The sequence below is a fragment of the Tachysurus fulvidraco genome, chromosome 22 (genome assembly GCF_022655615.1).
Source record: "Tachysurus fulvidraco isolate hzauxx_2018 chromosome 22, HZAU_PFXX_2.0, whole genome shotgun sequence".
Taxonomy (NCBI): Eukaryota; Metazoa; Chordata; class Actinopteri; order Siluriformes; family Bagridae; genus Tachysurus; species Tachysurus fulvidraco.
In genome coordinates this window covers 18,274,911-18,291,484 of record NC_062539.1, presented here as the reverse complement: position 1 = coordinate 18,291,484, position 16,574 = coordinate 18,274,911, and the positions used below count along the sequence as shown (strand labels likewise).

The window sequence follows — 16,574 nt, the reverse complement described above, 5'->3', positions numbered from 1 at the left end:
ATAACTGTATATAACACTGTATATAACACTGTATATAACACTGTATATAACTGTATATAACACTGTATATAACACTGTATATAACACTGTATATAACTGTATATAACACTGTATATAACACTGTGTATAACTGTATATAACACTGTATATAACACTGTATATAACTGTATATAACTGTATATAACACTGTGTATAACTGTATATAACTGTATATAACACTGTGTATAACTGTATATAACACTGTATATAACTGTATATAACACTGTATATAACACTGTGTATAACTGTATATAACACTGTATATAACACTGTATATAACTGTATATAACTGTATATAACACTGTGTATAACTGTATATAACTGTATATAACACTGTGTATAACTGTATATAACACTGTATATAACACTGTATATAACTGTATATAACTGTATATAACACTGTATATAACACTGTATATGACACTGTGTATAACTGTATATAACACTGTATATAACACTGTGTATAACTGTATATAACACTGTATATAACACTGTGTATAACTGTATATAACACTGTATATAACACTGTATATAACACTGTGTATAACTGTATATAACACTGTATATAACTGTATATAACTGTATATAACACTGTATATAACACTGTATATAACTGTATATAACACTGTATATAACACTGTGTATAACTGTATATAACACTGTATATAACACTGTATATAACTGTATATAACACTGTGTATAACTGTATATAACACTGTATATAACACTGTATATAACTGTATATAACTGTATATAACACTGTATATAACACTGTATATAACACTGTATATAACACTGTATATAACACTGTATATGACACTGTGTATAACTGTATATAACACTGTGTATAACTGTATATAACACTGTATATAACACTGTATATAACACTGTGTATAACTGTATATAACACTGTATATAACTGTATATAACACTGTATATAACTGTATATAACACTGTATATAACTGTATATAACTGTATATAACACTGTATATAACTGTATATAACACTGTATATAACTGTATATAACACTGTATATAACACTGTATATAACTGTATATAACACTGTATATAACACTGTATATAACACTGTATATAACACTGTATATAACACTGTATATAACTGTATATAACACTGTATATAACTGTATATAACACTGTATATAACACTGTATATAACACTGTATATAACACTGTATATAACACTGTATATAACTGTATATAACACTGTATATAACTGTATATAACACTGTATATAACTGTATATAACTGTATATAACACTGTGTATAACTGTATATAACACTGTATATAACTGTATATAACACTGTATATAACACTGTGTATAACTGTATATAACACTGTATATAACACTGTATATAACTGTATATAACACTGTATATAACTGTATATAACTGTATATAACACTGTATATAACTGTATATAACACTGTATATAACACTGTGTATAACTGTATATAACACTGTATATAACACTGTGTATAACTGTATATAACACTGTATATAACTGTATATAACACTGTATATAACTGTATATAACACTGTATATAACTGTATATAACACTGTATATAACTGTATATAACTGTATATAACACTGTATATAACTGTATATAACACTGTATATAACACTGTGTATAACTGTATATAACACTGTATATAACTGTATATAACTGTATATAACACTGTATATAACTGTATATAACACTGTATATAACACTGTATATAACACTGTATATAACTGTATATAACACTGTATATAACACTGTATATAACTGTATATAACACTGTGTATAACACTGTATATAACTGTATATAACTGTATATAACACTGTATATAACTGTATATAACACTGTATATAACTGTATATAACACTGTATATAACACTGTATATAACACTGTGTATAACACTGTATATAACACTGTATATAACTGTATATAACACTGTGTATAACACTGTATATAACACTGTGTATAACACTGTGTATAACACTGTGTATAACACTGTATATAACACTGTATATAACACTGTATATAACACTGTGTATAACACTGTGTATAACACTGTATATAACACTGCATATAACTGTATATAACACTGTGTATAACACTGTATATAACACTGTGTATAACACTGTGTATAACACTGTATATAACACTGTATACAACACTGTATATAACACTGTATATGACACTGTATATAACTGTATATAACACTGTATATAACACTGTATATAACACTGTATATAACACTGTATATAACACTGTATATGACACTGTATATGACACTGTATATAACTGTATATAACACTGTGTTTGTGATGAATAAACTCTTGCCAAGCTTTACCAAGGAATCATGTCGAAGTCACTGTGATGGGGTTGGAGGTGATCCCTCAGCGTCTCCCAGCCCAACTCTATACGCCGCCGCTTGCTGCTCTGCGTGCCGTCTCTCGACATCGCACGTGAATTCTGACTAAACAGCTGAAGAAACAAACACACATACGTTTATTTATCTGATGATTCACTCACCACTAAATATCTCATGTCATACATCTGACACCGTAACTCAACCATTACATTAAGATCTGTGTATAAAAGGTTATTACTTTTATACAGTGAGGTTTGTCATTTCTATACAATCTCTGACGTGTAAACACCTGAAGCCCATGAAGTAAAGACAGATCACTGATCACCTGGTGGCAAATGTCTGCAGTCAGCTCGATGAGGTTCTCTTTGACGGCGATATGACGAGACCCCGTAGCGTACTTTCCTCGGCTCCCGATCTGGCTGATCTCCTGCACGAGAGCGTCGTACAGACTGTAGAGGTGTTTCTGCCATTTCTCCCAGTCCTCTGCGTGAGCACCTGACCGACAGACACACAGGTGAGAACACTCATAACGCCAATATCCTAACAGGCAGATTATAGCACAAAAATCCAAACATTTACGACAAATTTTACAGAAGTTATAAGCAAAAAATTATTATTTTTGGACCAGAAGGTGACCTGAAACTAATCCTGAAACCCTGTTTTTTACGACACACCCAATTGTTGTGGAGATATTAATATAATCACCTCCTTATTTACAGCTCGCACTTTTTATACAGAAACATTTGGTGTTTTACTAATGACATCACACGACACGTCTCGGCCCAAATCTGTAGTAAACTTAAAATGACGTTCCTCTGAATATCAGGGAGTTTGTTTGATGTTCTGTTCATTTCTGAAATGATAAAATCCTTTAGTCTGTGACCCGGAGCAGGTTCCTCACCCGTCTCCAGTGTCTTGGCTCCTTTGGGATGATGCACGCTGAGCTGCGTGTTAAAGAAAGCCACCATTTCCTCCTTCAGACTGGCGCTGGGTCTCATCTCGCTCCATACGTACAGGACGGATGGAAGCAGCTCCTCACCCAGACTGCACACACGTCTCCTGCGGTTCATCGCCACAGACCACAGGAACACGTTCAGAGCGGAGATCAGGTTCTCCAGCACTTGTAGCTGTCTCTCTGCTCTGAATGAAACATCCAGAAAAAGGCTCATCATTGCCAAAGTCATCGACCGGCCGTTATAAACATCTCTACCGAATGTTAGTAGAATATTTTGGGAGTTAAACTGGAGATGGAGCTTATAACTATGTGCTTTTATCCTAATTTTAATCACGTATTAATACCATGGGAGTTAATAAATGATAAAGCATCAGAATGTTTCAGACTTTTGGACCCCAATTACAAGATGGAAAGAAAGCGTGATCCTTCAGACCAGGTTGTCGTCATCCATCGCACCATGATCAGGTCTGATGTCCGTCGTAGGTCCTTTTAGTGGTGACCAGGAGGCAGCGTGTGCACTTTGGCCGATACGATGCTGCGCTGCTCCATACAGCCAGCTGCTGTGCACCGTGTGTTTTACTGACCCTTTCTATCACAGCCTTCACTCCACATGGGTCTGTGTTCAACACTATGAAGGGTGAGTTTAGTACCTGGTGTTACTTAGAGCTGTTGAGAAAAAGCTGAAGAGTGTGTGTGACAGGCTGTCAGTCTGAAGGCAGCATCCCTGCACCAGGGTGTGAATGATCCTGCTCACTGAAACCCGGTTAATGGATTTGGATGCAGTGAAAAGTCCACAGTACACGTCGAGCAGACCTGCACACATAACAACACAAACACACAACGTTAGGCTTAGAATTTATTATCCTTAATTATTTACACAGGCACATTTTGTTCTTCAATTGAAACACAGAGTTCTTCACCTACTACGATGCATCTGAACCTTTTACATGCGTTTATATACAGAAAAGTGGAACGTGGTGACCTTTGAACTCAGAGGTAAAGGTTTAAACTCACAGTGCCACTGCTGCTGCGTGATCTCACACCAGTACTTGCGGACAGACAGGACGTCCTTCAGCAGGATGCTGCTGTAGTCCTCTCCATACGCAGCACAGCTAAATGAGCTCTGCAGAACCTCCACCACATGAGCCAGAAGATCTGCACACTTTAACTTCGGGCCTCCTGGAGGAGGGAAAAGAGGAGTTTAGGGCTGATGTGCGTCCAAATCATGCAGTAACAATACATACGCATCATATTCATTTATTTATTTAATGGCGCGTTAGGTAAGATCTTTTTTAGGATTAGGTCTGTTGAGTCTTATAAGGCTCCGCCCCAGGATCTGCTGAATAGAGAGTCGTGAACCTTTTGAATTACTAGTTTTACTTGTCTAGCTTTTATTCACCAAGGTGCTCAAATATAAAAAGAACCTGTGAAGCAAAATGACTGAGATCAACTGTGTAACTGATGATGAAGAAGCTGCCAATCTTGAGCCAAGCGAAGCTAAGCCCACTTTACACCTGGAGTACAGGTCGACACTCGTATCACAACATCAACATGATTGCCTGCTAGATCACATACAAACCTCACAATACATGAACATTTCCAAAGAGTGAACAAACACGGCTGAAGGCTTACGTTTGTTTGCACATCGGATAAAGAACTTCATCAGGCTGCTGATCTCCTGCATCTTCTTGTGCCGGTTGGCCTGAGCGGAGGCTGAGACGCTCACTTTCCCCGACTTCAGGAGCTCCGTCTCTTTCTGCAGGTACTTCTTTAAAAACCTGCGATGAGATTAATTACAATGCAGTGCGTCAGTAAGCGTGACTGACGCATGACTTGGCGCATGGAGAACGCTCACATCACATCACACACCTGAACACAGCATCCCACGTCAGCTGGGTGCTGCCTCTCGGAGCTCTGGTGGTGGAGACACTGTCGAGTTCCCGTAATGTTTCAGGATCCTGGAGAAGCCTCTTGAAACGATCGACTTCCTTCTGCACCGGAGAATAAAGTCATAAATCATTTAAGATGCTGTAAACTTTATTGTTATAGATTATACACCACGACACCACAGACGTTAAAGACAGAAAGATTAAGATTTTGGACAGAGAACATTTGTAGACGCACATAATACATTTATCCGAGACAAAACATTGTTTGAAGGTGACCACGCACCATCTGTTTAAAGGGGCGGGGCTAACATAATTAACTTCTAGCCACGCCCATTTGTATACAGGGACGGAGCTAACATAATGAGGCTATTCGATTTAAACAGGAAATACTTTTATTATGTAATGGTCATTAATAACAGATTAGTGATGTGATGTGAGACTGATGTGACTGATGTGATGTGACACTGATGTGACGTGACACTGATGTGATGTGACACTGATGTGATGTGACACTGATGTGATGTGACACTGATGTGATGTGACACTGATGTGATGTAACACTGATGTGATGTGACACTGATGTGATGTGACACTGATGTGATGTGACACTGATGTGATGTGACACTGATGTGATGTGATACTGATGTGATGTGACACTGATGTGATGTGACACTGATGTGATGTGACACTGATGTGATGTGACACTGATGTGATGTGACACTGATGTGACACTGATGTGATGTGACACTGATGTGATGTGACACTGATGTGATGTGACACTGATGTGATGTGACACTGATGTGATGTGACACTGATGTGATGTGACACTGATGTGATGTGACACTGATGTGACTGATGTGATGTAACACTGATGTGATGTGACACTGATGTGACTGATGTGATGTAACACTGATGTGATGTGACACTGATGTGATGTGACACTGATGTGACTGATGTGATGTAACACTGATGTGATGTGACACTGATGTGATGTGACACTGATGTGACACTGATGTGATGTGACACTGATGTGATGTGACACTGATGTGACACTGATGTGATGTGACACTGATGTGATGTGACACTGATGTGATGTGACACTGATGTGATGTGACACTGATGTGATGTGACACTGATGTGATGTGACACTGATGTGACACTGATGTGATGTGACACTGATGTGATGTGACACTGATGTGACACTGATGTGATGTGACACTGATGTGATGTGACACTGATGTGATGTGACACTGATGTGACACTGATGTGATGTGACACTGATGTAACACTGATGTGATGTGACACTGATGTGACACTGATGTGACACTGATGTGATGTGACACTGATGTGATGTGACACTGATGTGATGTGACACTGATGTGATGTGACACTGATGTGATGTGACACTGATGTGATGTGACACTGATGTGATGTAACACTGATGTGATGTGACACTGATGTGATGTAACACTGATGTGATGTAACACTGATGTGATGTGACACTGATGTGACTGATGTGATGTGACACTGATGTGATGTGACACTGATGTGATGTGACACTGATGTGACACTGATGTGATGTGACACTGATGTGATGTGACACTGATGTGACTGATGTGATGTGACACTGATGTGATGTGACACTGATGTGATGTGACACTGATGTGATGTGACACTGATGTGATGTAACACTGATGTGATGTGACACTGATGTGATGTAACACTGATGTGACACTGATGTGATGTGACACTGATGTGATGTGACACTGATGTGATGTGACACTGATGTGATGTAACACTGATGTAACACTGATGTGATGTGACACTGATGTGATGTAACACTGATGTGACACTGATGTGATGTGACACTGATGTGATGTGACACTGATGTGATGTGACACTGATGTGACACTGATGTGATGTGACACTGATGTGATGTGACACTGATGTGATGTGACACTGATGTGATGTGATGTGAGACTGATGTGATGTAACACTGATGTGACACTGATGTGATGTGACACTGATGTGATGTGACACTGATGTGATGTGACACTGATGTGATGTGACACTGATGTGATGTGACACTGATGTGATGTGACACTGATGTGACGTGACACTGATGTGACGTGACACTGATGTGACGTGACACTGATGTGACGTGACACTGATGTGACGTGACACTGATGTGACGTGACACTGATGTGATGTGACACTGATGTGATGTGACACTGATGTGATGTGACACTGATGTGACACTGATGTGATGTGACACTGATGTGACGTGACACTGATGTGACGTGACACTGATGTGACGTGACACTGATGTGACGTGACACTGATGTGACGTGACACTGATGTGACGTGACACTGATGTGACGTGACACTGATGTGACGTGACACTGATGTGATGTGACACTGATGTGATGTGACACTGATGTGATGTGACACTGATGTGATGTGACACTGATGTGACACTGATGTGATGTAACACTGATGTGATGTGACACTGATGTGATGTGACACTGATGTGATGTGACACTGATGTGACGTGACACTGATGTGACACTGATGTGACACTGATGTGATGTGACACTGATGTGACACTGATGTGATGTAACACTGATGTGATGTGACACTGATGTGATGTAACACTGATGTGATGTGACACTGATGTGATGTGACACTGATGTGATGTGACACTGATGTGACACTGATGTGATGTGACACTGATGTGACACTGATGTGATGTGACACTGATGTGATGTGACACTGATGTGATGTGACACTGATGTGACACTGATGTGATGTGACACTGATGTGATGTGACACTGATGTGATGTGACACTGATGTGATGTGACACTGATGTGATGTGACACTGATGTGATGTGATGTGAGACTGATGTGATGTAACACTGATGTGACACTGATGTGATGTGACACTGATGTGACACTGATGTGATGTGACACTGATGTGACACTGATGTGATGTGACACTGATGTGACGTGACACTGATGTGACGTGACACTGATGTGACGTGACACTGATGTGACGTGACACTGATGTGACGTGACACTGATGTGACGTGACACTGATGTGACGTGACACTGATGTGACGTGACACTGATGTGATGTGACACTGATGTGATGTGACACTGATGTGATGTGACACTGATGTGATGTGACACTGATGTGATGTGACACTGATGTGATGTGACACTGATGTGATGTGACACTGATGTGATGTGACACTGATGTGACGTGACACTGATGTGACGTGACACTGATGTGATGTGACACTGATGTGATGTGACACTGATGTGATGTGACACTGATGTGACACTGATGTGACGTGACACTGATGTGACGTGACACTGATGTGATGTGACACTGATGTGACACTGATGTGATGTGACACTGATGTGATGTGACACTGATGTGATGTGACACTGATGTGATGTGACACTGATGTGATGTGACACTGATGTGATGTGACACTGATGTGACGTGACACTGATGTGATGTGACACTGATGTGACACTGATGTGATGTGACACTGATGTGACGTGACACTGATGTGACGTGACACTGATGTGATGTGACACTGATGTGATGTGACACTGATGTGATGTGACACTGATGTGATGTGACACTGATGTGATGTCAGTACCTTCCTCTCTGTAGCCTTGTCATTATCCAGCCCTCTGCAGCACAGCAGCAGCTCATTCACTATGAGACTCATGTTTAATGTGTCAGGGACAAAGTGCTGTGGATGATGCAGCAGGTTAAACACACTGATCTCTCTCACACACACACACACACACACACACACACACACACACACACACACACACACACACACACAGACACACACTAAGCTAACATGCTAACTGAGTTAATACACACACAGATGCTCTAAGATAAAACCAGCTTCATAAATAAAAGCTAATCACATGAGTTACACAGCATACGTTGTTACACACTTTGTTTATTTTCTGTCTAAACTACGCACACACACACACACACACTCACACACACTTACACACACACACACTTTTACACACACACTTTTACACACACACACACACACACACCTTCCTCTGCTCTCCGTCTTAGATTTCATCCTAAATCACGAATAGAACAGTGTACAGGACACGTGTGTTATCACAAAGCTTATCTAGTGTCCCTACTTAGGGACTCTTTAGTGTATTTGGGACTGTGCCTTTGTCTCTGACTGTAACAGAGAGCGACGCAGCGCCACCGTCAGGTCAGGAGGACTTAAAGCCGATTATTATTATTATTATTATTATTTTATTTTATTTTATTTAGACCGTTACATAACGTATAAATTATGCAGCACGATGCAAACACGTGTAAATTATTAACTAAGAATTAAACCGAAATCATAATAATAATTAAACTGCCATGTTTCCCTCACTATAAAGCCGGAAGCGTCGCCCCGCCCCCTCTACAGACTCCGCCTTTTCCTGTCACAACATGGCGGCTGTGAGGAGACACAAACACGTGGCTGCGTCTCAGCCTGGATTTTTACCCCTAAAGTCGGACACGGGTAAAGACGGAGGGGCAAAACTCGGGCGTCGGAAACGTGTCAGCAAGAACAAGAAAAAGAACTGGAACAAATACAGCGACGTTCAGGATGTGGAGGAGTTTTTAGAGGACGTGAGACTCCAGGAGAGAGCGACAGGGTGAGACTCACGTGTGTGACGCAGCGCACGTTAACTCACGTGTGTGACTCACGTGTGACTTACTGAGCTGTTTAACAACAACATGATTGTTACTGTTATTACTGTATAACGTTAAATAATGAAGTGAGCAGAAAAATCATCAGTTTAAAGAAAGTAAATAATGTCAACAAGTCAAGAAGCTTTTATTGTCATTACACCATATATAAGTGTTACAGTACACAGTGACATGACACAACGTTTCTCCACGATCAGGGGGCTACATAACACAAAGACAGGGTTATAAGGACTTAGTAAGTGTCCTAGATACATAAAGTGTATCTGTGTAACCTGGTGTACACAGTGCAGGACGAGACAAACAGGACAGTGCAGGACGAGACAAACAGGACAGTGCAGGACGAGACAAACAGGACAGTGCAGGACGAGACAAACAGGACAGTGCAGGACGAGACAAACAGGACAGTGCAGGACGAGACAAACAGGACAGTGCAGGACGAGACAAACAGGACAGTGCAGGACGAGACAAACAGGACAGTGCAGGACGAGACAAACAGGACAATACAAAAAGTACAGACAATACACTACACAAAAGACAGTAAACAGAAACAGACCAGAGTAAATACTGAATGTTCCAACACTATTGTGTGCAGTAACATTAGAATGAACAGTTTCTTAGCAGCAGGTCCTTAAGTTAATGTATAGAATTGTGCAAAAACAGCAAACGCTTGCAATATTGTACAGTTTGTGCAAAACGACTGAATTTTGGATTTGTTTTGCACGTAATGAGTTTTATCGCCTTTTATAGTGTTTATAGTAAAACACTTAGCTGGAGTTTAAACTTAAATACAGTCATTAAACACCGCGTCCCGCTTAAACACTACATCTGTTTACTCTTCCTCTGTCTACACCTTCATTTTAACTCCTTTTCTTTTTCTATCCTTCTCTAGAGGGCTGATCGCAGACAAACCAGACGAAGGTCTTTTCTTTGTGGACACGGGAGAGAAAACAAACACCACAAATCCAGGTGACTGTTCATTCACACTGAAAGTAAAAAATGGCGCGAAATGTAAAAGATTTCATTTGAATTCCAGTGAAAATGTGACACGACTGAATATTTATCACCTAATGTAAAAGTCTCTCGTGTTATTTAATAATGTGATTCCTGTTTTAACACTAAAGTGTTTGTACAGTAACGACGCAGACGTTTAATAAACATCTGATCTAATATTAGGTTTGTGTTGTGTTTGTTGTGACGGTCACATTTAAGTTGTAAGGTGTGTAATGTTCTGTCCAAAATGTCAGTGTTAAGTGTTCGTGTTGGTTTCTGATGTGTAACTTCTTACTGGATAAATAACTAGAGCCGTTTTCTTCCTTAGCATCTCTTCTTTGTGCTGCTGTACACAAGTTAACTGCAAGAACACTTTTATATAGCGATTATATTTTGGAAAGAACTTCAGTAATAATACAGATGTGTCGAACTTGACATTTCAGTTTAATGTCTGTTTCTAGAAGCTGTAAGAAAAGTTAAACGCTCGAAGCCTCTGCATATAGATCTGATCCTGCAGCCGGATTCCCATGTTCCAGCACCTAAAGAGTAGGTGAACGTGTGTGAGTGAGTGTCCGTGTGTGAGTGAGTGTCCGTGTGTGAGTGAGTGTCCGTGTGTGAGTGAGTGTCCGTGTGTGAGTGAGTGTCCGTGTGTGAGTGAGTGTCCGTGTGTGAGTGAGTGTCCGTGTGTGAGTGTGTGTGTGTGTGTGATACATGCCCTGTGATGATCTCATCCTTGCGCTCCCAGTATTTCTTTGGGAATGTGAAGACACTCACTGGGACCTGGAGAGCTGTTGTGTGAACGCTCCTCTGGGATCTGAGGGCTTGTTCAGTTTACATTGTGTTTGTGTGACATTTTGTCTGCACTGGTTCATGTCACACTGCTTCTGTCTCGTCTCTGTACCAGTATCTTGGCGTATCAGTGTCCCAATGCCAAGAAGCTGCGGCGCGTGGCCGAGAGGGCCGAGAAACTGGCCACCATGGGCGTGCTGCCACGCAGAGAGAAGCTCCTGCAGCTACGCAAGACCTCTAAAAGCAGCATTAAAGAGAAACCTGAACACCCCAAAGATCCAGCGAGGAGCTTCTACGATCTGTGGAGTGCAGACAGTGAGTGATTAGTGCTGAGGATTAATGAGCAGAAGAGAAGAGTTTATATTACAGTATTAGAGCAGGTCTCAGTCCCCGATGTGTTACTCTGTACAGTAAGCAGTGTGTCCTCATACACTCGCTGTCCTTCAGCTCTACACGTCTCTCTCCTGTCCTACAGACCCTGACACTGCAGATCCATACTACATGGAGCAGACCAAGAAGAAGCTGGTGAAGGTGAGAAGCTGTAAACATCACAGCATGACATCTCTAAAGCCAACCCGATGGGTGTTAGGGTCACAAACACGTGGTTACACTTTAATAATGGCTTCTGTGTGTATTAGTAACTCTCAACCCCCTCCCCATCCCCCCCATCCAGAGACCAGAGAAGCTGAATACGAAGCCCTCCATCCTGCCTGCTGTGGAAGTCATTGCCCCTGGAGGCTCATACAATCCTGATTTTCTCTCTCACCAGGTACACCAGCTGATGTTGTGCGTTTGTGTAGATGTTTGTGTGACGATTTGACAAACCCGTTGTCAACCTTTGTAGCCCTGAGATAAATAACCAAAATATTGAGTTTTGGTCCAAATTGTTTTCCCAACTGCTTTCTTGGTCAGCTCGACTTTAATAAACCAGATTTATTACTTTTAATCTTTCCTGTTCTTCCTTCCTATGAAGAACAAATGCTGGATAAAACACAAATCCACTTTATCTTGTGTACTGAGGCCACAGATCTCCATAGATGGATGTTAACAGACAGACAGATGTGTGTACGTCTATAGACGGTTGTGTGATCAGAGCAGGACAGTGTCTCTACAGTCAGGACAGTGTCTCTACAGTCAGGACAGTGTCTCTACAGTCAGGACAGTGTCTCTACAGTCAGGACAGTGTCTCTACAGTCAGGACAGTGTTATTAAAGTGTGTGTCGTGCTGCTTTAGACGCTGCTGCTGGAGGCTCATGAGGCTGAGGTGAAAAAGGTGAAGGCTGAAGAGAAGCTGGAAAAGCGGCTGGCAATAAATAGGATGGACGTCGCTACTGAGGTACAGATGTTCAACATCACTGATCACCAGGAAAAAACCTGCTGTATTTGTTTTTCCTGGTTTTAAAATGCTTGTATCTGATTGGTCAGAAGGTGTGATGGGTGTTCTAGAACCTCACACCTCCTGAGACGTTCCAGCTGTGGGGCAAAACTGTCAGGAGCTTTTAATGTTCACATCGATCATCGGAATGAGGAGAAAATATCTTAATGTCTGTAACCGTGACCTCTGCTTAGTGTTTTTACACTAATAGTGTGTGTGTGTGTGTGTGTGTGTGTGTGTGTGTGCGCGCGTGCAGGAGAGCACCTTTAAAGAACAGGTCGAAGGGTTAATCGAGGAAGACGAAGGGGACGAAACGATAGAAATTGCACAAACGACGGAGGATTCCATAGATGCGGCCGTCGGGCCGACAGCACAGCGGGAGAAAAAAACCGAGAGACAAAGAAAGAGGGAGAAAGCAGAGAGAATAAAGGTAACGAAAGAGGAAAAGACGACCGTTTAAAGAGCTTCCTGTTTCTCATCCTGTCCTGAATCCTGTTTCTTCTCTACATCCATGTAACAGGAGCTGAAGAGGGCGCTGGACAAGAAGAAGCTCCAGAGCAGACAACAGCTGTTCCAGCTGCGCTCCATCGGTGCAGACCTGAAGCACAGGGAGCTGAGGACCAGGATGAGGCAGACGAAGAGGAAAGCAAAGCAGGAGGCTCAGAAATCACTGCCACGTCGTCTGGGCAAGCTGAAGTTAGTGTGACTTTATTAATATATAATATTTAACACCTCACTGCTTTACGTCACGTCTGTGTGCTTGTAGACGAGCCATAAGACATGACTAGGGTTAACACACACACACACACACACTGAAGACTCTGAATGTTTTTAGAAAACTAAATAAATAGTATATTATATAAAAAACAAGAGAATTTAACTCTGTGGTTCTTCTGAGGATTTTACAGACAGTTTAGTGTGAAACCCGAACAGGTCTAAAGGTGAGATGTGTGTTTTGTGTTCTTCAGGTTCCAGGATCCCGATCTTGAGGTGCAGTTAAGTGACGAACTCGCCGGATCTCTCCGCACGCTGAAGGTCCGTGTAGCCGCCAAGACACGTACGAGTTTACACACAGCTCCTGTTTCTGCCCCACTAATAATAACCCTGTGCTTCTCTGTTCTGCAGCCAGAGGGCAGCGTGTTAAAAGATCGCTTTAAGAGCTTACAGAAGAGGAACCTGATCGAACCCAGAGAAAGGGCCAAGTAAGAGTCTTTATTGCTGTATAACACGGGCGTTAGTGCTAAGGGCTGGTCCAGAAATCAGAAAATATCACAGAGTTGAAGATGTTTCTAAAACACGAGAGAAGAGTTAACAAATCAAAAGAAAACAGGAAATCGACAACTTGGATGTATTTTATTTATTAAAATACAAAAAATTTATTTATTTAAGTGCATCATGAGTTGTTTAAGCATCTTTATCCAGTGAAACACTTGTGCTGCATGTCTACACTCACAAAGTACAATACACATGATGCACAGTTCCATAGTGGGAGGAGATGTTGTACACTCACTAACTTAGGGGCAGTGGGGCTTCAGCGCTTAAAGCTCTGGGTTACTGATCTGAAGGCCAGGGATTCAAGCCCAAGCACAGCTACTACTGGGCCCCTGAGTAAGGCCCTTAACCCTCATGGCTGGGCTTGTGCTCTGACCTCAACTTCCTAACAAGCTGAGATGTGGAAACATTTCATTGTGCTATAATAAATAGGTGTGTGTGTGTGTGTGTGTGTGTGTGTGTGTGTGTGTGTGTGTGTGTGTGTGTGTGTGTGAGAAAAGGTTTCTCTGTGTTAACATAGCAATAAAAAAGTGTGTAGTGTTATTACTGAGCAGCGTGAACATTGTACACGGTTATAAAGTGTCTTAGAGGAGTTCTACATCCAGCCCTAAGCACTAAACTCCCATCAGGCTTCAGTATAGTGTTTAATGTAAAGTTCTCCGCTTCACCGTCGTCGTGCTTCGGTGGTTTTACTTTAGTTTCTTTATTTCCTGCAGGTTCAAGAGGAAACACAAGGTGAAGTATGTAGAGAAACGAGCTTTCAGAGAAATCCAGTGACCGCAGAGCCGCTTCCTTTCTGCTGTCTGTGCTGTCGGTCGTCCGGTCGTGACGCTCGATGCCGTCCGGCGCGTCCGATCATCTACACCACCACCACCACCACCACCCCAGTGTGATGAGACGACCTTCAGCATGAGCTGATCAGTGATGAGCTCTCGTTCCTCCTGAGACGATGTGGTTCTGTGCTCTAAAGAAATATCTCACTTTCTCCTCCTCATGCACCGACTGGAAACAGACTTTTTCAGTGGAAGCTGCAGATTTTCTCAGCAATACGTCGGACTCAAAGTCCATCACGTGGATTAATACGGATAATAAAGTAATACTTGATGCTGTACATCAGAGTTTGTGCCCTTGAGTCATTTTTTTTTGGAAGTTTCACACACTTTCATCTCATTACACAAACGATCTTCACTTGAAACACTTTATACTGAATCTGAGGACTGAAGCATTTGAGTTGAAGGATTTTGGACCTGGATTAATGTTAATACGATCTTCTGTTTTAAATAAATTAGATGTAACTCCATTAAAAAGTTATTAGACAGACAAAGGCATGAAGGTGCTGATGCTGAACCTCTTTACAATTTCAGACTCCATCATTATGTGAATTCAGAAAACTGCTAACCTTCGATTTCTGACCACTGCAGAAAATCTGTTGCATAAACTGCATTTATATCTAATGTCATTGGACCTTTCAGGCGTGAAGGCCACGTTATAGTGAAGGGGTTCGAGCTTCAGCACTGTCGGGTACTAAACTTAACTACAAACGTACACGACTGGTCCTTAGGAGCAAACGGACCCAAAGTCCAGGGCAGTAGTGGCTCCACAGGGGCAGGTCAAAGCCATCCACCTACCCTCTCTATGCCCTGGGGCAAGTCGTGGCCTAATGGTTAGAGAGTCTGACTCATAATCCTAAGGTTGTGGGTTCAAGTCTCGGGCCGGCCACGACTGAGGTGCCCTTGAGCAAGGATAAATGGCTGCCCACTGCTCCGGGTGTGTGTTCACTGCTGTGTGTGTGTGTGTGTGTGTGTGTGTGTGTGTGCGCACTTTGAGTCAAATGCAGAGAACGAATTCTGAGTCGCCGTACGTCACGTCACTGTTTAGTACCACAGAGTAATTATTGCACCTAGTGGTCAAAATGTGAACTGCAATAAGTGCTAATTTTTACCCATTGGGAGAGGAATCATACTGCCCCATAATTGCCCCATCAATGTTATATAAGCACATGCAGGTACCTGACTAGCAATTACAGGATAGAAACATGACAGGAGATTAACAAAGACAACTGGTTCAGTTAACTATGTGTCCGATTCACTACCAGTCACTGGAACAGCCTCCCGTCTTT

The 16,574-nt window shown here is 41.5% G+C and overlaps 2 protein-coding genes across 6 annotated transcripts in view; one reads left to right on the top strand and one right to left on the bottom strand.

The window, feature by feature from the left end:
- atm (ATM serine/threonine kinase) overlaps positions 1-9,449 on the bottom strand; it is a 43,831-nt gene extending 34,382 nt beyond the window's left edge. For 2 of the 5 annotated variants that reach the window (XM_047806671.1, XM_047806669.1), the window contains exons 1-8: positions 8,939-9,347; positions 5,247-5,368; positions 5,010-5,155; positions 4,392-4,556; positions 4,028-4,190; positions 3,324-3,562; positions 2,748-2,917; positions 2,402-2,535 (exon numbers count right to left, since the gene is read on the bottom strand). In XM_047806671.1, the coding sequence (XP_047662627.1) occupies positions 2,402-2,535; positions 2,748-2,917; positions 3,324-3,562; positions 4,028-4,190; positions 4,392-4,556; positions 5,010-5,155; positions 5,247-5,368; positions 8,939-9,010 (1,211 nt within the window). In that variant the 5' untranslated portion in view covers positions 9,011-9,347. The other 3 variants (XM_047806667.1, XM_047806670.1, XM_047806668.1) reach the window with 2 other exon arrangements.
- A 284-nt stretch (positions 9,450-9,733) lies between these two features.
- nop53 (NOP53 ribosome biogenesis factor) lies at positions 9,734-15,573 on the top strand. Its single transcript, XM_027163522.2, has 12 exons — positions 9,734-9,974; positions 10,919-10,995; positions 11,481-11,565; positions 11,924-12,123; positions 12,284-12,339; positions 12,482-12,577; positions 13,043-13,144; positions 13,440-13,613; positions 13,704-13,879; positions 14,152-14,218; positions 14,309-14,385; positions 15,172-15,573. The coding sequence occupies exons 1-12, from the start codon at positions 9,766-9,768 to the stop codon at positions 15,230-15,232; spliced, it is 1,380 nt and encodes a 459-aa protein (XP_027019323.2). The 5' UTR covers positions 9,734-9,765; the 3' UTR covers positions 15,233-15,573.
- Positions 15,574-16,574: the final 1,001 nt, after the last annotated feature.

What these genes read in the sequence shown, in the direction of transcription:
- nop53 (XM_027163522.2), top strand. Translation starts at nt 9,766, where the DNA reads ATGGCGGCTGTGAGGAGACACAAACACGTGGCTGCGTCTCAGCCTGGA. An exon ending in CGATCTGTGGAGTGCAGACA is followed by an intron (nt 12,124 to 12,283) that starts GTGAGTGATTAG and finishes CCTGTCCTACAG; the next exon opens with ACCCTGACACTGCAGATCCA. An exon ending in CTGATTTTCTCTCTCACCAG is followed by an intron (nt 12,578 to 13,042) that starts GTACACCAGCTG and finishes GTGCTGCTTTAG; the next exon opens with ACGCTGCTGCTGGAGGCTCA.